This window comes from Cynocephalus volans, chromosome 3 (assembly GCF_027409185.1).
Source record: "Cynocephalus volans isolate mCynVol1 chromosome 3, mCynVol1.pri, whole genome shotgun sequence".
NCBI classification, from domain to species: domain Eukaryota; kingdom Metazoa; phylum Chordata; class Mammalia; order Dermoptera; family Cynocephalidae; genus Cynocephalus; species Cynocephalus volans.
In genome coordinates, this window is record NC_084462.1 from 105,793,325 (window position 1) to 105,816,500 (window position 23,176).

Here is a 23,176-nt window from a genome sequence, read left to right on the forward strand (position 1 = left end):
ATATAGTTGGGTCCTGCTTTTTGATCCAGTCAGCCAGTCTGTGTCTTTTAATTGGGGAATTTAAGCCTTTAACATTAAGAGTTGTTATTGAAAGGTGTTGATTTATTCCTAGCATTTTATTGGTTGTTTGGTTGTCTTAGGTGTCTTTTGTTCCTTGCTTTCTGATTTACTGTTTGGTTTCTTTGTTTGTTGGTTCCTTAGGTTGTAGATAGTGTTTTTGTTAGCTTGTTTTCTCTTCATGAATGCCATTTTTATTGTACTAGCGGGTTTAGATTTTTCTTAGGTTTTTATGGCAGTGGTAGTTATTTTTCGGGAACCAAACCCAGTACTCCCTTGAGGATTTCTTGTAAGGGTGGTCTTGTGGTAGTTAACTCCCGCAGTTTTTGTTTGTCTGAGAAATATACTATTTGCCCCTCATTTCGGAAGGATAGCCTTGCAGGGTAGAGTATTCTTGGCTGGCAATCTTTGTCTTTTAGTATTTTGAAGATATCATCCCATTCCTTTCTAGCTTTTAGGGTTTGTGATGAGAAGTCTGATGTTAACCTGATTGGGGCTCCCTTATAGGTGATTTGACGCTTCTCTCTTGCAGCTTTTAAGATTCTCTCTTTGTCTCTGAGTTTTGCCAATTTGACTATGACATGTCTTGGAGAAGGCCTTTTTGGGTTGAATACGTTTGGAGATCGTTGAGCTTCCTGGATCTGAAGATCTGTGATTTTTCCTATACCTGGGAAGTTTTCTGCCACTATTTTGTTGAATATGTTTTCAATGGAATCTCCATTTTCCTCCCCTTCTGGAATACCCATGACTCGGATATTTGAGCGCTTGAGGTTGTCTGATATCTCTCTCAGATTTTCTTCCATGTCCTTGATTCTTTTTTCTTTCTTTTTGTCTGCTTGTGTTATTTCAAACAGCCCATCTTCAAGTTCAGAGGTTCTCTCTTCAACTTCGACAAGCCTGCTGGTTAAACTCTCCGTTGTGTTTTTTATTTCGCTGAATAATTTCTTCAGTTCAGCAAGTTCTGCTACATTTTTTTTCAGGACATTGATTTCCTTGTATATTTCCTCTTTCAGATCCTGTATACTTTTCCTCATTTCATCATGATGTCTAGCTGAGTTTTCTTGTATCTCATTCAGTTTCCTTAGAATTATCACTCGAAATTCCTTGTCAGTTATTTCAAGGGCTTCTTGTTCTATAGGATCTAGAGTATGAGATTTATTAACTTTTGGTGGTGTACTTTCTTGATTTTTTGTATTTCTGGTGTCTTTTTTTTGGTGTTTATTCATTGTGGCAGGGGGTTTCACAGTCCACCGGTTTGAGACTAATGACTAACTAGGATGTTGCTGTGGTTGCTAATTTGGTATGGCTCCCGCCGTGACTGCTCAGTTGGCCTCTAGTGTCTTGTGTGTGTGGTTGCCTCGGGTCTTGGGCTTCTCCGGGGATCCACCTTTCTGGTCAGCTTGTACTCTGCTGGGCTGGTGGATCACGTACCACAGGGTGTGTGATCTCTGTTGAGCTTTCACTTTCTGTACAGGACTTCTCCCCGTTCCGTGTGCTCTGGCCCAGGCTGTTAGATCGTGCAGTGGCGACCCCACCGGGTGTGTGGTTTCTGTCGAGTCTCCCCCCTCTGTGCACACTGTGCTGGGCTGGGGCGTGTCTTCTGCACCCCTCGTCTATCAGCTGGGCCTTCAAGACCCTGCTCAGCACCGCCTCGCCCAGGAAGTCTATCAGGTTTCTGCTAGGCACAGACAACCGGTCTCTCTGGGTGCCTTTGTAGCACTGTGTAGATCTTTCTCGGGTCTTGTTCACCTTTGTATCCCCCCGGTATAAACCGAGTCTAGTGCCTGCCTGCAGCCTGCTCTCCGGCAGGTTCAAGCGGACCTGGGAACTCTCCTACCACACTATTCCCAACCAGAAATTCGTTAGGCTTTTTTCCAAACTGGTGGTCGCAGAGATGTTATCTGCCTCCCAGTAACAGGAAGTTTACCGGGGCCGGAGTCCAGGGTGTGGTGGAGTGACAGTCGGCCCACCCGTACTTTCTATCCCTCCCAACACTGGTCGGGACGCCCCACACCCCCAGCCCCGCCAGAGAACCACGGAGGGAGTGGGAGAGGAGGCCGGCCCGCAGGGTCCGGAAAGCCCCGCGCCAGGCCAAGCAAATGGGCTCAGTGATGGCCGAGCAGGGCGGAGCTGCCCGCACCTGGGAAGATGGAGGCAGCACCGGGGCAGTGAGTGGCCTGGTGGTGCAGGCGGGAGCCGCGTGGGCCAGGGATCACTCACAGTGCTGTGCCAGGTCGGGCGCTCGCTCTGTCTCTGGTTTGTTGCCTTCCGTGTTCTCGGCGCTGCCGCCTCGGGCTGTTCAGTCGCGGCGCCGCTCGGGCGCTCCCAGGAATCTTCTTTAATGCCGGCCTGAAACCTCGAATCCTGAATAGGGCAGCTGGCCGCCTTCAGTGCGGCCCCAGCCTCCGGGATCCTGGCTGCATCCACAGCAGCCCTGGCGCCGTGTTCCCTGTTTCAAGACTCGCTTTTGCAGCTAAGAATCAGTTCTTTTCCTGCTCCACACTTCAAGGCTGTTGCCTGTAAATGAGGCAGCCTCTCCTGCCGGGGGCAAAGTGGCGTTGAGCCCCCACGACCGGCCAGCAGCAGCAGTCCTCCCTTAAGAGATGGCCAGAGGAAGGTCCACAAGTTTCCCGGCTGCCTGAGGCCCAGTGGCCACCTTTTCCACCTCAGCTACTCCGCGCCAGCCGCTGCAGCCGCCGCCATCTTGAAACCCCTACTTCTTCCTTTTAGAATGGGAATATGTACCCTTTGTTTGTCCAACCACTGCAGATAACTTGTTTTGAATTTCACAGATGGGACTTTGAACTCTGGACTTTTGAGTTGAAACAAGTTAAGACTTTGGGGATGAAATGAATGTATTTGTATGTGAAAAGAACATGAGTTTGGGGAAGCCAGGGGTGGAATGTAGTGGATTGAATTACATCCCCCAAAACTCCCTGAAGCTTGAATTGTGTCCCCCAAGTTTTATGTATTAGAAACTTAGCCCACACTGTGACTGTTAAGAGGGTGGGAAATCCTATTATGGTAATAGAAAGGTGGAGCCTTGAGGAGGTGATTGGATTGTAGGACCACGCTGGAGGGAATGCATTAAAAATGGTGGTCAGGGGTGTGGTTCTGAGGGCTTTAAAAAGAAGAGGAGACTCTGTCTTTCTCTCTGCTCTCTCTGCTTCCACCATCTTGCAGTGTGAGACCCCTGGGCCACTGTCACCACCGTCAGATGGACTTTGGACTTTCCAGCCTCAGAAACTGTAAGCAATAGATTTCATTTTCTTTATAAATTACCCAGTTCCAAGTATTCTGTTATAGCAATACAAAACAGACTAATACAATACGCTTATGCTATTAATAAGATTTTAGATGTCTAATAGCAACTGTGAATCAGCAATCTGACTCACCTTAATGACATTTTGCAGTTTGAAGATTTCTCTTTGATCAGAGCTATGTGTTCCTTGTGCTTTAGAAGTCTAAATCAGAAAAAGAGAATTAGAAAATAATTACACTGATTTTTTTTTAAATAGGAAGTTGCAAACAAACTTTATTAACAGATACTTTTCAAAAAAGGGGCATTTCTCAGACAGATTATGATTAATGAATGCCAAGCACCTTTTAAAGAACCTAGTACAATAGCAATACACAATAAATAAAAGGTATCATATTTGAGAATTTGTTAACTAATTGGAGAGACAATGGTTTTATAAAATAGCTAATGTGAAGAAGAAAAAATCATAGAATATTTTATTTAGTTTAACAAAATGCAAATGTGAGGATAATTGAGCAGCTTTTTAAAAGGAAATTTCTAAAATGGAAATTGCCCAATATTAATGCTAATAATGATCCAAGTAAAAACCTTTTTTAAATGATGTTACCCAGAAGATCTCTACTCCAAGACAGAATAATTTTTGGTATGACAAGTAAATTAAAGAACATTTAGATTCTTCTCATTCAAACCTGTATGTGGGTCATTTATGTTCATTAACATTTACTATATAGCATGTTAATAAGCTAAAAGCTGCTCTAGGGCTGAAAGAAGGAACACAGTATAATGGAAAGAACACAGGTTTTGGAGTCAAAAGACGTTTTTGAATCATAACTTAATCACTGTGAAAATGGGTGTATTGCTTTAACTTTTAGTTTCCTTATCTCCAAAATAGAGGTAATAAATTTGTCACATAGTTATCAGGATAACATAATATGTATTGTGGTAATAAATATGGAAGCATTTGTAAAGTGTAATACAAATAATTTTTATTATGCCTTGTTAGAAAATTAAGTCCTGAAAGGTCCCAATTTTTTTCACCTTTATATTTCAGCATGGATCTGTCATACAGTAAAACATTTAAGATACGCTCAAGTGAACATAACAAAAACCCATCACGTCCCTTTGAAATCTTACCTAAGCAGTGTTTCTTAACATGCGTTCCTCAGATCATCAGAATCACCTGGGGTATTTATTGGTTTGAATGTAGTTTCCAAGGCTACTAAATCAAAATCTCTGAAGACAGGCCAGAGAATCTACAGTATCAAATCCCCAGGATATTCTTACAGATACAAAGTTTAAGAACTACTACTTTTTGGAGATAAGATGGACAAACAAATCAGCCTTTCTAAGGTTTATTTCGGGTACTGGGACTGTCTAGCAACTTGGGAAGAGATCATTTTAATTGGGATGATTTCTCCTTTACATAACTAGATTAAATTCACAAAAAGATAGAAAAATAGTCTATTTAAAAACTTTGGTTTTTTCTACATTGATGAAATAAACAGTGCTCCAGTTTATTCCAGGTCTCATGTCTACTGACAAACTCCATTAACTCTAATATGTAAGAAAAATAGTGTTCCCTGGGAGAAAGTTTACGGCCCAAAATAGCAAGGATTTAATTTCTAATACATGAGAAACAACACAAAATAGCTTAACTTATTTTATAATCCAATTATCAGATTTCACTTTACACATACCTAGAGCTAAAAGAACCCTAAGACGTCATCTAAGCAAGCGGGATCAAACACGGTGCTTCAGACTCTGATGTTTCCACCAGAGAAGCCTTCAGGGACTCCAGTGGAAAAGGTGCTGCTTCAATCAACAGCAATTCAATTTTTATCTCTTTTGTGTCCTGGACTTGAAACGTTTTATTTTATTTTTTTTAAATGGATCTGTTTCTTTAAATTCTTTTTGGAAAAATTTTTCCAAATATTGTTCAGAAGGGAAAACTAAGGCTGAAAGAGAAAGACGCCCTGACTAACATCACTTAGAAAGAAAGTCATTGGCAGAATTAGAGTACAGATTTTCTATTTCCTAGCCCACAGTACTTTCTAATACCAAGAGCTCTCTATACATCTATTCATGTAACATCAGTATTTTTACTCACTATTTTCAAAAACTCATGAAAATTTTAGCTACCTGAGCAATATGCCTCCAACAGCCAACTTCAGGCTCAAGTCTTGCAACTTCATTTGACAATCTGTTTATTTCTTGTTGTAATGAAATAACGTCTCCAAAGTCCATGTCATCATCACGGACAGCTTCGGCATGATGACTGATCCCACAACCGAATGAAGAAGATGCAGGGGTCGCTGGTATACCACCAGCTCCTGAATGTACTGACTGAGTGGCTGGATGCAGTTTCAGCAACTGATCCTGTAGCGCAATCTGTCTTGCTTTACGATGGCTGATTTCTACCTATATATTTATAATCCATGTTTTAGAGAAAATACTTTAAAATAACCATATTAACCTTTTTATAAATTAATAATATTAAAAGGTATAATAATTTTTTTAAGATTATCATATAATGGTACTCTGTTAACTGAACCCACGTCTTCTATAACATCCTATCCATAACATGGTTATTTAAAAACCAAACATGATCACCAGAGTGAAATCACAGATAAGGTTTCAAATGGTATAAGATCAGAATTTCACTCACATGTTAACTAAAGCAATGAATTTCTCAGTTAAACGTGGGTTTGCTATCGTCTATGTATGGGGTACTATAGGCGATTTCTTAGGGTTCTTTTTTTGATTATCAAACCTTAAAATGTTAAGAAAATGAAACCTGTGTCAGTTTATGTATTGGATACCAAGTCACAGCCTCAAAGAAATTATGAACACAGAATCTACCATAATTCCACATCCATTCGGAATGAAAGATTACTAAAAACACAAGTGAGTAATCTAGAGAAAACTGTCATTAGCCTTTTATGAAGAACTCAAACTAGTCCAAAAGACACTCCGCCACAACTAAGGAAAATGTGACACTGAGAAAACAGTCAACAAGTAACAGTATTTCTACATGAGTAAAGTTAAGCACTTAGACAAACAAAAACGAAACACATTTATGTCATATGTCATAACAAACAGGTTTTTCATATTAGAGATCCTTCCCTAAGGGAGATTTAGAGTAGTACACAAATTTCATTCATCTTCCCCAAAATGATATGAAATAAATTGCACTTTGGGGGAATATGAACATCACAATGAGGGCAGCAAACAGATTCAGAAAAGAGCAGTTTTATACAGTCACATATTAGCTTTCATCCTAGTAAAAAGTACTGAAATACACAATTTTTTCTAGATGTCGCTATAACACAAAACGTTGTCCTTATACAACAGACATTTATATCAAGTTGTAGAGTTACACAGTGCAAGCTCTAATAACGAAGACACATTTGCAAACTTGAATGCTTAATGTGCTCTCTAATATCAAAAGTTAAGTAGAAAATAAAAAGCCAAAATTTCCCACAGCAGTGTTTTCAACTTTGGGGTAAGCATCAGAATCATCTATGGAGCTTTTGAAAATTACCAGTACCAGGGCCCCTTCCCAGCACACTAAATCTGCATCTCCTGGGGGACATAAGGATGTGTATTTTTAATTGTCACTAATGCCTCAGCTGTAAAGCCCTGCGTAGGAACTACTATTCTATCATAATGTCTATAAGTCAGAGCTACTCAAAGTGTGGTCCATGGACTGATGCCATGAATGTCTGCTACCAGTCCATAAGTACAAAAATCAATAAGTAAGGTTTAAAGAGTTTTAAAGCAATTTGGCAGTAAGTGGGCTTCTAATTTTAATTTGAACTTGTAACTTTGCTTTTCTGTATTCATTTTATTTTTGAAGTAATTTATCTTTATTGTATTATGAAATTATCAAATTCCCAATAGATTAAAAATTAAGCTCTATTTAAAATTTTATATTTATCTTTAATGTGGTATACTTTTATTTTTAACTTTAGCATGTCACTGAAGGTACTAGAAATCAATATATCTAAATTGAAAACACCTAAATATGAAGTTATGGTAGACATGAAAATTTAAATCAACAAACTGAAAAACACCCAAATGATCTGGCTAATAAAATGGTTAAATTCAATACAAGTCTGAGTATTTATTGGACTCCACTTATGTACTAAACACTAAAGAGAATTCAATAACAGCATGACACATGGGGACGCAGTCTACATTTTAAGGATTCGGGATAACAGTGGTTATATCAGACAATATCTATTACCAGCAGTGCAAAGAAAAGATAAGCCAATTTCAAAACAACCATTTCAATCAAACTAAAAGAAACCAAAAACATTTATAAAACAGTATAATTATATTTCATATTCTTTTTCCATGGAAAATCAAGTACATGCCAATACAACAAATAATAACACTTGTAATCAAAAGCATTTTAAAAAGTCATTAGGAATAACCACACTGATTTAAAACAACTTAGGAAAATATGACAAATTAAAGTTTCATAAAATCAGAAATTACAAGCAACAGATGCCTGAAGACATTTTACATAAAAACTTTTCTTCTTTTGGAAAGTAGAAATTAAAGTCCACAAAGGTCAGTTTATATAGTATAAACTTAGTAGAAAACCTTAGAAAGTTCTTGTTAAATTAGTGTTATCAAAATGAGTCGGGAATTATTAAATTCAACACTCTTTCAATATTTTTATGGATCAAGATAGCTTGATTTATATTATAACTCTTAAAAACCTTCCTAAATACATTACAGTAAAATGAATACGAAGTAACTGTAAAAATCTTTGCCTCTTTCTCTTGTAGTTGATTTCGGTAATTTGTAGATTGCTGCTTTATTTGAAGCTCTGAGGCTGCATGCTGCTCTTCCAGATCAGTACAAAGTTTTTTCAGTCTTTCATTCTAGAAAGCAAAGAAAAAAGTATTTTCAACAAAAAGACTGTAAGTTATGTGCATGGCATTATGAAAAAAATATTGCTTCGTATAAAAAATGATGTAAAAATATAAAAGGTCTCAGACAGAATGATGGCCTTTAAAATATACTTTCAAATTACACAAATGCATAAGCATGTTTATACAGAATATGCCTAATTCTAAACCAAAGGGGGAAAATTAACATTTTGCTCAGTTTGATTTTCTGCTAAGAAAAGCCGCTGATTGATGTTTCTCCCATCTTTATATACCCAATGTCTAGCATATAATACATGTCTAGTAAATGAATGGATAGGTTACCTGTTCGAGCTTCTGTTTTCTTCCCAAGCAGCAGAACTTTTTTAAGACATATTTTTTAAAAAGATTTCTGGCTGAATTACAGGTAGGAGGCTAAAGCCTCACATTACTTACTTGCCTTGTCCCCCAGACTCCCTGAGACACCTCTGAGAAATCCAATTTGAAAATCACTACTGGGATTGTTTGAAAAACTACTGTTAAAAGTATTCAAAATAGTCTAAGTTTAATTCAGTGACTCTAGACATTATACATAGTCTTTTGTTTTAAGATGTTGGAAAACATGAAAAAAATTACTCAAATTGTATGTACATAAATATTATCTTAACCTATTATTGCTCCTTGTCATGAACATAATATGAACAAAATATAATGGGACAAGAGAAATAGACTTTAAAACTCTCTGAAAAAAGAATTTAAAAGTTATTACAGATAATTTATTAAGCATTCTACTAATGTATCTACCCATTTTAACAATGATGACTGAGAAAAAGGAGACTGGCGGTGGGCAAGAGAGCTGCCCTGAGTTTTCACTTCATCTAAGCGCCTGCATGAGCCAGGGTCTAGAACACTGGAGACAGCTCTGACCTTGTAAAGTGCAGAGCCAAATCCCAGGGCTTTTTGATATTTGCAAAGGCCAGATTTATATCTGGAAGGAATGAAGAACAATAACAAATTTATTTTCCAACCTGTATATTATGAATTTCAATGTTTTCCTGTTTCTTCACATGAAGTTTCCTTTCAGTTGGTTATAAAACTCTGTCTCCTTTATCATTAGAATCTAATGATGACCCTTCTCATGCCTCACACATGCTTCTGTTTAGGTATTTTCTTTTCCCTAAAAAGGAGTATGATAAGAAAGGATGAGATTCAGCTAAACTTAGTCCAAGGGGACTCCGCGTCCTCTTCCTCTCAGCTCAAGACAGCTGGTGTTCATCTCACACGAGCAGTTGCTTCTCAAGTCTGGGGTTCAGAGCAATTTAGTTCACATGCCATTTATTAAGCATCTAGTGTGTGCCAGGCACTGTGATTGGTGCTAGAAATGCAGCGATGAAAATCTTCCAGCCCTAGGAATTCAGAGTCTAGCAGAGGATACAGACAAGAAAGCTAAATTATAACACAATGGATTAAACATCAATATTGATATCAGCAGAACTTGCCACGGTTCAAATTGGAGAGTGGGTAGGAGGGTGAGATTGAGGGGGGTGATAGAGAAAGCTTCTGGGAAGAACTATATACACTAGAGTAAACTGAGTCTTAGACCATAAATAGGAGGTAGGAAAGTCTTTAGTGAGGGGCATAGAATGGACACAAATAGTAAAATGTGAACCATGGTCCAGAATTCTAAATAATGTTTTTTGGGTGTGTGGAAACATATATATGAGAGTACTTCAAAAAGTTCATGAAAGGAATCGTATTATGTTTTAATTCTATTTTTTTCAAGTACCCTTGCATTATCACGAGGAGATTAAGGGATGGGAGAAGCAGTGAAAGAAGCTAGAGACGATGCAGGGAACCTTTTCCTATCTTATCACTCCCATCACTTTCTAACCCAGAAGCTGGGGAGAGATTCTCGATATCATCTCAAGTCCTCAGGGAGAAGACACAATGTTGGTGTTACTTGGAATACAAACATTTTCCGCAAGTGTCACGCAGGAGAAAGGTTGATGATGGTCAAAGCCTTCCACAGTTGGCCAGACTCCATCTCTCCCCTCATTCCCTTTGATAATGCCACTGTACTTTCACAGCAGCCTGGCTTGAGGTGGTCGACAGAGAAATGCACAAATATTTCTGCTAACCCTCTGTTGAATGAAGGGTCAGCCTCCTTTTCAGATTTATCAGGCATGATATCTGACAAATTTCCATTGAACTGCAAATGTCCCATGGGTCTTTTACAATTTTTTTCCCTCTCTCTCTCCCGGTCTTGTCTTCTCACCATCTGGGTAACCTTTCTCCAGAAAGCACTGCCATTAGCTAGCCTCCTGATGTCTCGATCAGTCCTTATGTGGGGTATTTCCATTGGAAACTAAGGTTATGCATAAAGGATCCTATCCTTCAATGGAGGGATTGATTAGAAACTAGTAACTTCTTCAGTCTTCTCCTTTCCTGCACTCAGGCTAATGCCAGCAGCCAGGGAGCATGGGGTCGAGAAGAAAACTGACACTCTGCACATGAAACCCATCAGCAAAAAAGTGAAGACATGGCTTCAGATGAAACATTTTTCAATCCCTAGGAGAGATGAAAGAAACTATAAGTAAGTGCACTAAGCCTTTTCAAAGATAGGAGATGAATGGTGTAACTCCACATATCCACCCCTTGCCTTTTAGCCTCATGTTGTTCTTGCAGTGACATATCTTGTACCATTGTGAGATAATTGTCTTTCACTTGAATTGTGCCTGCAGAAGCCTAAGACAGTGACCACACTGCAGAAGACATTCTTTCTACAGGGAGGCTAGGGTAGACCCTGATGGCTGACTTGCTCATAGCCACAAGAAGGAGCAGCACAAGAACAATGTCCTTGGGATCAGAAAGCCCCTTTGTTTATGAAGCAGAAGAACAGCATCTGAGGAAATGTACCAGGGAGGAAAGCCCAAGAGAAGCAGCAGATTATCCAGCTCCTCCCTGTTTTCCCAAGTGCTTTGCCCATCCTCCAGAACTCTAAGGATGCCAGGCTATCATCAGCCTCACAGTACAGGGTCTGGGAAGGACTCCAGGATGGAGCGGGACATTAAGTCATAAAAAGGGAAAGAGAATTCTTGCAGGGTGAGCCTCCACACTCATGGAGATGTCAAGGTCACTCAGGGATAGGTAGGAGGAATTTCTTCCATATTTAGGGTTGGGACTAATCTCCTTGTCACTTAAGATATAGTTCAGTTCAGTTCAATGGAGTGTCTTCACAGAGAGCAACAGAGTGTCAGAAAGAATCCTCTTTGAGGTGACCAGTCCTATCTCATTACTCTCCACCCCTCACGTTCTGTGCTTTAGCCTAAATGGACTATGTTCACACACTGTTCTTTTCCACTGAAGATCCTTCCTTGTCTCCTATCAAATCCATACTTCTTTCCTAGTATTTATTTTAGGCATTGCCTTTCCCCAGAATACTTCCCGTCTCCCTAAGTCTCAGTTTGGTTCCCTTTCTGTGTTCCCCCTCAGTACCCTACACTTGGCTGCAGCATTCCACCTGCCACACACCTTAATCCTTCTGTCATTGTCATTAGGCAGTGAGCTACATGAGGGTGGTGACAATGTCTCCTTTACCTCTAAATCACCAAGTACAGCATCTGGTACATAACAAATATGTGAAATTAAAAATTCGACAAAAAATAAAAAGTTCCAAAAAAATATGGGGGAAAATTTGAATGAGTTTACTGACAATAAAGCAATTTCTATAGAAGCTGGAGGAAGGGAGTCTCTGAATAAATCCGTAGGGAGAAAGACCACAGAACTGCTTTCTGCTTGACAAAAGGTACAAAATTTCCTGCTCACACCCGTGGGACCCACAGATGAAAAATTGTAAGTAAAGAGCCTAAAGTTTTCTAAGAACAAAGACTGTTGGGGTGTGCTAGAGAACAATAGGCTGGCAGAACCCAGATTTTTATGCTTTGCATGGCTAAAGAGACCAGTATTCTCTTGATGACTGAGATATTTTTTAAAATAAGCTTTCAGAATATCATTGGTTTGATTTTCTAACTGGTGGTGGTCCTCAGAACTAGAAGGACTTAAAGAATAAGAACTTCATTTCTGGTTCATTAATAACTATAGCCAGGAATTCATAATTCTGTCTCTGACAAGTCATCCAATAGAGCCCAAGTTTGTTAAAGAGTCTTGGATTGGTAGTTTAGTAGTGTGTATATCTTGAATTAAAAAAAAAACAAAACATAAGGAACTCATCTTAATGTTCCCCAGAATACTTGAAGTTGATATTAAATAAGTAGGTATGGATAATTGTCTGACTGATTGTTTGAATGAATCTATGTAGTTTATTCCCATTTTCACTTTTTCACATTGCACGACTTGCTTTAGGAATGCAAGTGTCTTGTGACAATCTGAGTTTAGTCAGATCCTTGGGTTGCTGGGAAAATTTTCCATGAAAAGGATAATTTTGTACAACAGGTACACTAATTGCCTCGCAGAACATTTAAATACAAATGGGCTAGATTCACTGATAGTCTTCCAACGGTAGTGGCAACCCAAGCTTACCTTCTGGTGTCCTAACTTGCAGCCCAGGACTTTCTCTGCCACATCATTTGTCAGTGAAGTACTGCAAACTCTTTTAAATCCTTTGCACTATTATTTCATTTGCTCTTTACAGTCTTTATAATTGAGGCACACAGAAAAGTTAAGTAACCTTTCCAACACTTCTTGGCCAATAAGTAGAGATGTAGAAATCCATACTGAGGCAGTCTGGCTCACATTCTGATCCTGGTTGAACAGGAATCATATTCTTCACAAAATCATTTTTCTGATATTTTTTCTCAACTCAGATGCTCAGTGATATTATTATTATAAGGAGGTATCAACATTTAAGATCGAGAGTACGAGATGTGAACATAAAGGCTCCTGACATTTCGTACCTACATGTTAGCTACCCTTTCTGGAAATTCTTCTTTAGCTCTAAAATCAATCAGGTGATGATCTCAGGTCTTCAAATCTTAACAGGATCTGTGACTGGAGAAAGTGGGGATATGTGTGCCATACCGTGATAAAATATGTTTCAGGATTGTTAAGAAGAGGACCTTCTCTCACCAGGATCATGTTCATATTGTTGCACAGGTAGAAAAGATAATGGCTCCTGGTGGGAACCAGCGTGGTGATGTGACAGAATTCACCCTGGCAGGCTTCCCAAATCTCAACAGCACAAGAGTGGAACTGTTTTCTGTATTGCTTCTTGTTTATCTGCTGACTCTGACAGGCAATGTGTTGATCGTAGGGGTGGTCAGAGCTGATACTCGTCTACAGAACCCCATGTACTTCTTTCTGGGTAACCTGTCCTGCCTAGAGATTCTGCTCACTTCTGTCATCATTCCTAAGATGCTGAGCAATTTTCTCTCGGGGAAGTACACTATTTCTTTTGCTGCATGTATCACCCAATTCTATTTCTACTTCTTCCTTGGGGCCTCTGAATTCCTACTGTTGGCTTTCATGTCTGTGGATCGCTACCTGGCCATCTGTCATCCTCTGCACTACCCATTGCTCCTGAGTGGGGCTGTGTGCTTTCGTATGGCCTTGGCCTGCTGGATGTGGTGACTCCTGCCTGTCCTTGGCCCCACAGTGGCTGTGGCCTTGCTTCCTTTCTGTAAGCAGGGTGCTGTGGTGCAGCACTTCTTCTGTGACAGTGGCCCACTGCTGCGCCTGGTAGGCACCAACACCAAGAAGCTGGAGGAGACTGACTTTGTCCTGGCCTCTCTTGTCATTGTATCTTCACTGATGATTACCGTTGTGTCCTATGGCCACATAGTCTTGGCTGTTGTGAGCATCCCCTCCACTTCAGGCCATCAGAAGGCCTTCTCTGCCTGTACCTCTCACTTGATGCTGGTGACCCTCTCCTATGGAAGTGCCATTTTTCTGTATGTGCGGCCATCACAGAGTGGCTCTGTGGATGCCAACTGGGAAGTGACGGTGATAACAACATTTGTGACACCACTATTGAATCCATTCATCTATGCCCTGCACAATGAGCGAGTCAAGGAAGCTCTGAAGGACATGTTTAGGAAAGTGGTAGCAGACTTTTAGGGAATTTTTTACTTGCTAAGAGTTTCAATAAGAAAACAGTAAAGTGAAAGTGAAGAGACACAGTACCTATTCTTAAGTCCAGTGTTCTCCATTGTTACCCTCTTTCCCATCATCTTCATGACATCACCAAAGGACTGAATTCTGGAACCATTGATGAACTTCAAAGTCATCAAGTCTATCCTTCTTCTCTTTCAGGTAAAATTCCTTGATTCTATCTCATACGTAGTAGTAACCCATATTATTATAGATATATTATGATCAATATCGTCATCACTTCATAAGACCTTCCAATCTGTGAGATCTTAACCTAAAGGTCTATGGTCACCTAAGAAATGTAAGGGTGGGTTTCAGTGTTTAAACATATTCATCTGTCTGGGAAGAGGATCCATAGCTTTAATCCAACATTTAGAGAGACTGTGTGTGGCCTGTTCCCAAAAGTTAAAAACTGATTAAGAGTCTCAGTAGAGCCTTCCAGTTGTTTATGCAAATCAGGAATTTTAAGAAAAACTTTCTTAAAATCATAAAAAAATCATCTGGATATTTTTGTATACACTTTCTTGAAAAAATTACATTTACTACTAGATGGGAAAGAGGCAAAGCAAATTTAATAAAGGGGCTTAATCACTTCTCTATGGCAATCCCAGGTGCCCTTGGAAAAGCAGCTTAATGAGGGATTTCATGAATAATAGCATTTAATGTATGTTTCTAATTTGTACTTTGTTGCAAAGATAAGTTAAAGACATCTCTATTCATTTTGTCACTGGATTATGTTCCTTTCATTTGTTCATCTTATTACATTCTTACATCTGTTGTCTTAAAACTTAGTTTTTAGCAAAATTGGAATTGGGATGAGAAGCTGTAATATCAAAGAGTTAAGGATGCCAACTATTGCTGTTCCTACCAAGAACAAGACTTAGTGGTAAATTTTATCTACTTCACTGGTGATTTGAAAAGGGAATGGGGATTTCTATTTGTGGTGCCCTGGGAAATCTTTGGACCGATATTGATTTATTTGTTTGTTCATTCATTTATTATTCATTCATTCATTCACTCAACCAAGGTCTATTAAGCATCTTTATTGGATACTATGATATTCTAATATATGTTAAGATGAACTAGAAATAGTCCCTAACCACAAGCAGCTTGGACTTTAGAGGGGAAGACTGATAGACAAATAATAATCCAAGGGAATGGATGAACTGGTGGTTCTCATCCCCAAGAATCAGCAACATTACTTGTCAGAAGAGAGAGCAGTAAAACGCACTCCAAACTCTGGACTGGTAGCTGCGGAAGCTGGCGCTGCTCCATTCAGGTGGAACCCGCAAGGTCAAGTCCCAATTCTTGCCACTGGTCATCATCAGGGCCCTGTCCTCAAATTCTCTCTGTGAATACTCTTCCCAATGTGTTCTTGTCCAAACCAGTGTTAACCATCGTCCTGGGTTTTTTGATCCCTAAAATTCCTTTTTTAATTTGGATCTTTTTCCTGAACCCAGGGATTTTATGTCCAACTTTCTACTGGACATCTCCAGCAGTAGTCCTTCAGCCAACACAAAATCCCGGGCTAACGTGTCACCTTTCGTAATGTACAACCAACTTGGAAGTCAGGGCATCTTGGCAGATTCTTTCCTCTCTCTCCCCTCCCTCCAATCACTACTCACAAAACGCTTTATTCGCTCCTGGACATATAACTCTTCAAGAAGAGGCTTGAAGAGGACAAATACGATTAGTTTAGACAAATCCTGTCAAAGATTCCCTGCGTGCATGCAGCTTAGAAAGATAAGCTCGTTTCCAGCACTGCATAAGTGTGAACAACTTCTACAACAGGAGAACCACACTCTAAGGTTACAGGCAGACGCCGAACAGTACAGCTCGTTGACTTTTCAGGTGAGCAAAGAGCACTAAACGATGTCGTGGGTTCTTGCCAGAAATGGCAAAAATTACTATCACTATGTAATATTGCGTTTTGGAGAACACCACCTGGAAATAATTCAGTTGAGCTCCTTCTGAACCGAATGGAGGACTGTGACCTCGGCCCTGGGATTTCCGGGGCTGCGACTTTGCATTCGGATGATGCCACGGCGTTGCAACCGTGGGATAAACGGTCTCGGTCTCAGAGCAGCAGGAGCGCAACTGGCGCCGCTGTCCAGGCGCCGGGGCCGGGTTGACCCCACATGCCGCAGCCGGGCCACCGCGGAGGCCAGAACCTCAGGAAGCGGGTTCTGTGCCGGTCGTGTTACCCCAACACACATTCAGTACCAATCTTTCCCGTGTAAAATGCCCTAGTGAAAAGTGCACTAGATTTTTCCGCACAAAGTGGCCGGGTAAGAACTGCCTGAGCATGCCGCTCCTGATAAAGGAGCCCGTCTGAGCCCGAATGGGGACCCCGATCTCCGACGAGGCCCTTGGGCCCTTGGTAGAATCTTGGTTGTCCCTAAATCTTTCCACAGAAGCGGACAGTTTGCTCAACAATCTGGTCCCCAAACAGGTCGAGGTTGAAAGGAGCTTCAACATAGGTGGACCTAGCCTTGGTGGCGATTGCTTCATTTGGCAACTGTTGGGCTCTAAGGGGTGAAAAAAAGGACAATATGTTGGTCTCGTCCGTGATTTGAACACGGGGCCCCTGGCACCCAAAGCGAGAATCGTACCACTAGACCGACGAGCCAAAGTGGGAAGTCCTTTTTACTCTTAAGGAATATTCATTTATCCTGTTAGCTGTAGCATGCTGTTGGAACAGTTTTGATTCCCCTTTTAAGCCCAGTGCTTTTCTCCAGACCCCCAAACACCCACGTGCAGTTTCGGAGGACCTGAGCCGCAGCTTTCCTCGGGCAGAGCTGCGAGTCGGTCTGTGGACCAGGAGGGTCTGAGCACTAAAGTGTTAGGACCAGAACCAGCTCAGGTGAGCTGCAGTTAAGAGGAGCCGGGAAAAACAAGGATCACCAATTTCACCTACAGGTAAATGTTACCGGTGGATCTGGGAAGGGAAAAAGCCGAACCCACGCTTCGGAAGAGGCTGAATTGTAGCTAGGCTAAAGCATCTCACGTCGTACTTGCGTGCTTTTGCTATTTTCCTTCAGCTTTATTTGGTTAACTATGTATAATAGGTCTGGATTTAAGGCACCTTTCCAGGGTGTGCAGGAGGTGCCTTCGGGGAAAGTTGCTCTCCTACAATAACCTCTTCCCTAGGAGAAACCCACTTCTCTACCACCCAAAAAGTGCTGGGTAGGCTGGGAAGGGAGGGGATTGTCCTTACTCTCCTGTCCCTTTTGCTTGGGGAACGAAGTTCTTGGGTTCTAGCTTTAACTTCCCCAGGGCGGAGCAGTGTCTGCCTTGATCATACTGCCTACCCTGAGCTGAGCACGCACCTGGCACATGAGAGAAACCCGATAAAGAGCTGTTGAATGAATGACTGAACTCCTGGACTAGGCGCCAGACTCCTGGCAGGCTGAGACCAAAGGAGAGCAGGAGAGAATAGACGCACCCCGTCCCCAACCCTTCTACGCCACGTCATTTTCTATTTGCTCTGGACTTCAGGTTGGGCGCTCAGAAGAGCTCTGAGGCCCGGACAGGAGCTGCCGCCTGGTCTCGGTGTTGTTAGGAAGAGGAGCGTCCAGGACCAAGGAAAGGGCTAGTCTCCTTCTAGACAGCTTCTGCCTCAGGAAACCTAGAGAAATCTATGATCCAGCCTGACTCTGCTGAAAGGCGGGGGAGGCCTGGATGCCTTCACGCCCACACTATCTCGATCCACAAATTCCGAAGGTCCTAGGGGTACATCCAGTGCTTGGAGAAAGCCGCCTCCATAAACAACAAACAAAAAGCAACTCTAATCTCTAAGAGAGCCGGAGCAGTTACTTTTGTAAGAATCCAAGCAGGTTGGGGAAGGATGCCGCTGATGTCATGTTTTACTTTTCTATGTCATCCTTCCCTTCTGGGACACTGCACTGCTGGCCCTGGGGTTATTCGAGCTCCGTGGCTTGTCAGGCCTGAGGCCGAGGAGCATGGACTGTGGGTTCTACCCTTCCAGTGGCTTGCATTCCAGTTTGGGCTTGGATAAGAAAATGTTTGCTTCTCATGCATAAAGAGGCACTTCCTTCAAAACAAATTCTTTTAAATTTTAGTTATGTATTAATGTACTAAACTTTGTTTAGGAATAAATGTAATTTAACTGCGATTATATAAACATTACTGACTTAAGTTCTAGACCTTATGGTGGCTCCATAGCTTAGGGATTAGAGCACCGGTCTTGTAAACCAGGCGTCGCGAGTTCAAGTCTCGCTGGAGCCTTGCGAGAGGCATCTCTTTCGGATTACGCAGGGAAAACACGAACCGCTACTCTTGTTCATCTTTGAAACAGACTTCTTGAAAAAGAGCACGTTATGATCTTTCAGTGAAAGTCAGATCCTGAAGATTTGGGACGAAAGAACACAGCGTCGGGACTCCTATGATCGATCACGGAAAAATAGGTGTTTGCTCCCTTCAGTACGTGAGGCACAAACTCCTCGCGTCTGGGGAGAAAACTCCCGGAGCTGGTGGAAAACTCCCAAACCTGTGTGTTTGCGGAAGAGTCAATTAGCTTTGGCCGACTGCTAACCAGGACAGCGGAGTCCTGCACACCTCCCGCTTGCAGCCTGCTTGGCGCCTCTGTTTCTCCCGCGCTCCTGGAGCGAGAACTGGTTCTCGGATTCCTCCGGGGCAGCCTAGTGCAGTTGCTACGCAGGTACATCCCGATGCGGGTGGCTTCTGCTCCGCTTCTGTCCTCACTTCCTGGGGCTCCGACCTCCTGTTCTACTGCCTCGATGCTGCTCCCAGGGTTCGGGTTACTACAGACCCGGCTCTCTGAGACCTCGAGCTCTCATCGAGCCCGAATCTCGAATACTGGGAAGCCAGGTTTCTCATTAGCTGTTACCAAATGATCAAACACCTACCCTAGGGGACCTCGGGGCGGCCTCCGATAGCTCAGCTGGTAGAGCGGAGGACTGTAGGGGTTGCTGCTGCTGTCACCCTTAGGTCGCTGGTTCGATTCCGCCTCGAAGGAGGTGCGTGGGCGTTTTGCTTCAGTCCTCTACTAAATTCCAGGAACATCTTCTATCCTTCTAACCCGATGACTGTGAAACATTTACCCTTATTCTATTTTTCAGTCAACGAGAAAACAGCTTCCTGCTGACCGCCAACCCTAATTGGGTGTGTTCTCTTTGTGATCCCACAGTAGATGGGATTTGGTTTACTCAAGAGATGTGAATTAATGATGTTCATTTTAGATTTAAATCTTTTATCTCCTAATCTTTCAGACTAGCTAGTATTGACCGAACATTGGGCAACATCCCTCAACCTTACCCCCATCCCTGCACTTTTCATTACTGTGAATAATTCATATTAGGCAGTTCAGGGTTTAAAGAAAAATAGAAAGGTCTGCCCTTCGAAAGTCTGTAAACAATACAGAGAATAAGCAATGCGAAAAATTAAATATGCATATGGAAAATGTTCCTTCACTAATAAAAAAGAAATGCTAGTTAAAACAAGGGGATATTATTTTGCCACCAAATTAGAAAGTATTTATTAGTATCTAATACTGACAAGAATGAAGTGACAAGGACATTCTTGTAGAATTCACTACTTTCTGGAGGACAGTGGGCATTATAAATCCAGAACCTTAAAAATACATTGTATGTGATCACATATTCTATTTCTATTTTTAGAAATTTATCATTCAAAAATGAAAAAAGGAAATAAACCCAAATATGTTTATCTAGGGATGATTGACATTCTTTATAGTTTTACGTATTTTTCAAAATGTGCCATAGGTATACGTTACATTAAAAAATGGTTTCCTACTTCACAAAATGAAGTTTAAAAACACCTTGTGCTATGTGGGAGCTCAAAATAAATAAATACATACATAAATAAATTGGGGGGGGAGGGAAGAGGAAACAACATTTACAATTCCTTGAAGTTGTTACGACAAGACAAGCGAACAGAAAGGACATTGTTGGGAGGGAGGGGGGAGTAGAGGAGGGAGCGAGGTTTCGGTGATGGGCAACAGTAATCGACCACATTGTATATGGACAAAATAAAATAAAATAAATAAATAAATAAATAAATAAAAATTCTGCCCACTTTAAAAAAAAGTCAAAGAGGTACTAAAATAATTAAAATGAGACAATATTTTAAATTTGTTCAATTTATTCATTGACTGACAATGATTTATTATATTAGTACTTTTAGAGGGCATAAAAAATACCTTGTGCTATTATGGAAGACGGTTTTGTCGTTTCTTACAAAGTTAAACATATGCTTCCTATAAACCCAGCAGTCACACTTCTAGGCACTTACCCAACTCAGTTAAAAACTTATGTCCACACAATAACCCGTACATTAATGTTTTGGGCAGCTTGATTTATAATTGCCAGAACTTGAAAGCAACCGAGTTTTCCTTCAGTAGGTCAATGGATAAACAAACTGTGCCACATCTGGATGATGAAATACTATTCAGAGCTAAGAAAAAATGAGTTAGAAAAAGACATAGAGGTGAACTTCAATGCGTATTACTAAGAGAAAGAAGCCAATCTGAAGAGGCTACATACTGTATAATTCCAACTATACGACGTTCTGGAGTAGGCAAGAGTATGGAGACAATGGAAAGATCAGTGGTTTCCAGGAGTTAGGGGGAGGGAGGGAGGAATAGGTAGCGCACAGAGGATTTTCAGGGCAATGTATATTTTCTGTATGATATTATAATGGTGGATATATGTCATTACACATTTGTCCAAACCCATAGAATGTACACACCAAGACTGAACCCTGATGTAAACTAGGAACTTTGGTTAATAATCATCTATCGATGTCTGTTGTAACAAATATACCAGTGCAGGAGGTTGTGCATGTGTTGGGGGTTTGGGGGATGGAATATGTAAGAATTCTCAGTAGGACTTTCCACTCAATTTTTCTGTAAACTTAAAACTACTCTTAAAAAATAAGGTCTCTGAGTTTTTTAAAACCTGGTGATTTAAGTAATTCACACTTTAGTTGAAGGAACAAAATAGACAAGGCTATGTTAATATATCGATACTAGTGAACATTTGAAAAGCAATATGGGAGCACATCAGGACCATGCAAAGGAGTGATCAGAATGGTGAGGGGGCATTGAACTTTCAAAAGGAAAGAACATAGTGATTTGGAGGTCATGTGTACACATGATGAAAATAGTTTTTGTTTTTTGCTTTGTTTCGTTTTTTGGTGGTGGCTGGTACAGGGATCTGAACCCTTGACCTTGGTGTTATCAACACCATGCTCTAACCAACCGAGCTAACCAGCCAAAAACGAAAAACTCAACAAACAGAAAACCACACATACACAAGGAGAGGACAGAATTGTGGTTACCATAGGTGGGAAAGGGGAGAGGGGAAGGGGGTTAGTGAGAAATCGGTAAAGGGTCACAAAGAATGATAAGATTTTGTAATGATGAATAAACTAATAATCCTGATTTGATCATCACATATTGTACATAGGTATTGATATTCAACTCTGTAACCCAGATATACGTATAATCAGTTACATTTCAATTAAAAAAAAAAAAGAATGGTGAGAGGGGACTAACTGAAGAGAGCTTTCTTAAGTTGACTCTTCAGCTAGAATTTGACAGAAATATTGATTCATGCTTAAGTGAGTAAGGGAGCTTTTAGGCATGTATGTGTGGTGGAATGACAAAAAGGTTAGGGTGGCAGATGTGTTAGGGGAGGTGGCAGGAAGAGTGCCAGAGAGGAGTGTGGGCAGGGGGTGAGGCAGGGGTGGCAGCATGTAGCTGGAGGAGTGGCAGGGGATGTCAAGAGGAATAAGAGGAGAGGACAGAAGGGAGAATAGGGGTTCAGGATTAATTTGGTCATGACAGAGGGAATGAGGATAGGAAAAAAGCAGGGAGCAGTGAGTGTCATGAGCAAAGGGTGATAGAAGCAAGCAAGCATCGTTCCATCAACAAGGAGATGGAATTAACTGGAACTAAGGGACAGTTAGGGTACTTGTCTTAGTCCATTTTATGCTGCTATAACAGAACACCACAGAGTGAGTAATTTATAATGAACAAAAATTTATTTGGCTCCTGTTTCTGGAGGCTGGGAAGTCCAAGAGCATGGCACTGGCATCTGGTGAGGGTCTTCTCACTGTGTCATCCATAGCAGAAGACAGAAGAGAGCACATGTGAGAGAGGAAAGGGTGCTGAACTCAGCCTTTAATCAGAAACCCGCTCCCAAAATAACTAACCCACTCCAGTGATAACAGCATTAAGTCACGAGTGTCTGCCCTCATGACTTAACCACCTCTTAAAGCTTCCACCTCTGAACACTGTTGCATTGAGGATTAAGTTTCCAATACATGAATTTTGCAGGACACATTCAAACCATAGCTCTACTGTAAACAAAGAGACAAAAGAGTAAAACAATACAAACAAAAACACTCCAAGGTGGTGCTCCTGAGAGTCTGGGAAATGCTAGTGTCATTGGTGAATTTGGAGAATGCTGGAAAATGGCCTGATTGGGGAGGGGTACGTGAGGAGGGGAGAAAGGGAACTTCAGGTTTACTCTCTTTTGATTGGAGATGATGGCCTAACAGGACACTTCCCTAGGCAGCTGATAACATCAAACTAGAGAGATTAGATTTCTGGGAGTCATTAGAGGAAGATGAACAGAAATAAAAAAAAATAAATGAATTTCAGGATAATGCACAGAACTACATTTCAGAAAGAAGGAAACACAAACAAGCACTGGAAGACGGAACAATTGCCCTGTGGAGAAAGGAAAGACAGTGATATGGATATTGTGCAAAGAGGGAAAGATTTGAAAAGGAGGCACAAACAGTGGCATGAAAAAAATCCAAGGCCTCGGTTCTTTCACAGAGTCCTGGCTCTCGTCCCCGTTTCATTCAT

General features: G+C 41.1%; 2 protein-coding genes and 1 non-coding gene across 3 annotated transcripts in view; 2 read left to right on the plus strand and 1 right to left on the minus strand.

Moving 5' to 3' along the window:
- The window catches only part of LOC134372657 (thyroid receptor-interacting protein 11-like), a 338,384-nt gene extending 330,008 nt beyond the window's left edge, over window positions 1–8,376 (minus strand). Inside the window, 4 exon segments of the mRNA XM_063090084.1 lie at window positions 3,453–3,521; window positions 5,456–5,734; window positions 8,098–8,208; window positions 8,350–8,376. Of these exon segments, the coding sequence (XP_062946154.1) occupies window positions 3,453–3,521; window positions 5,456–5,734; window positions 8,098–8,208; window positions 8,350–8,376 (486 nt within the window).
- A 4,941-nt stretch (window positions 8,377–13,317) lies between these two features.
- Window positions 13,318–14,312, plus strand: LOC134371664 (olfactory receptor 6S1-like). Its single transcript, XM_063088520.1, is given in 2 exon segments — window positions 13,318–14,254; window positions 14,257–14,312. Coding segments are annotated over 2 exon segments (993 nt in total).
- Window positions 14,313–18,473: 4,161 nt separating this feature from the next.
- TRNAT-UGU (transfer RNA threonine (anticodon UGU)) lies at window positions 18,474–18,546 on the plus strand. The gene has a single exon. It is a non-coding gene; the product is annotated as a tRNA-Thr (tRNA).
- Window positions 18,547–23,176: the final 4,630 nt, after the last annotated feature.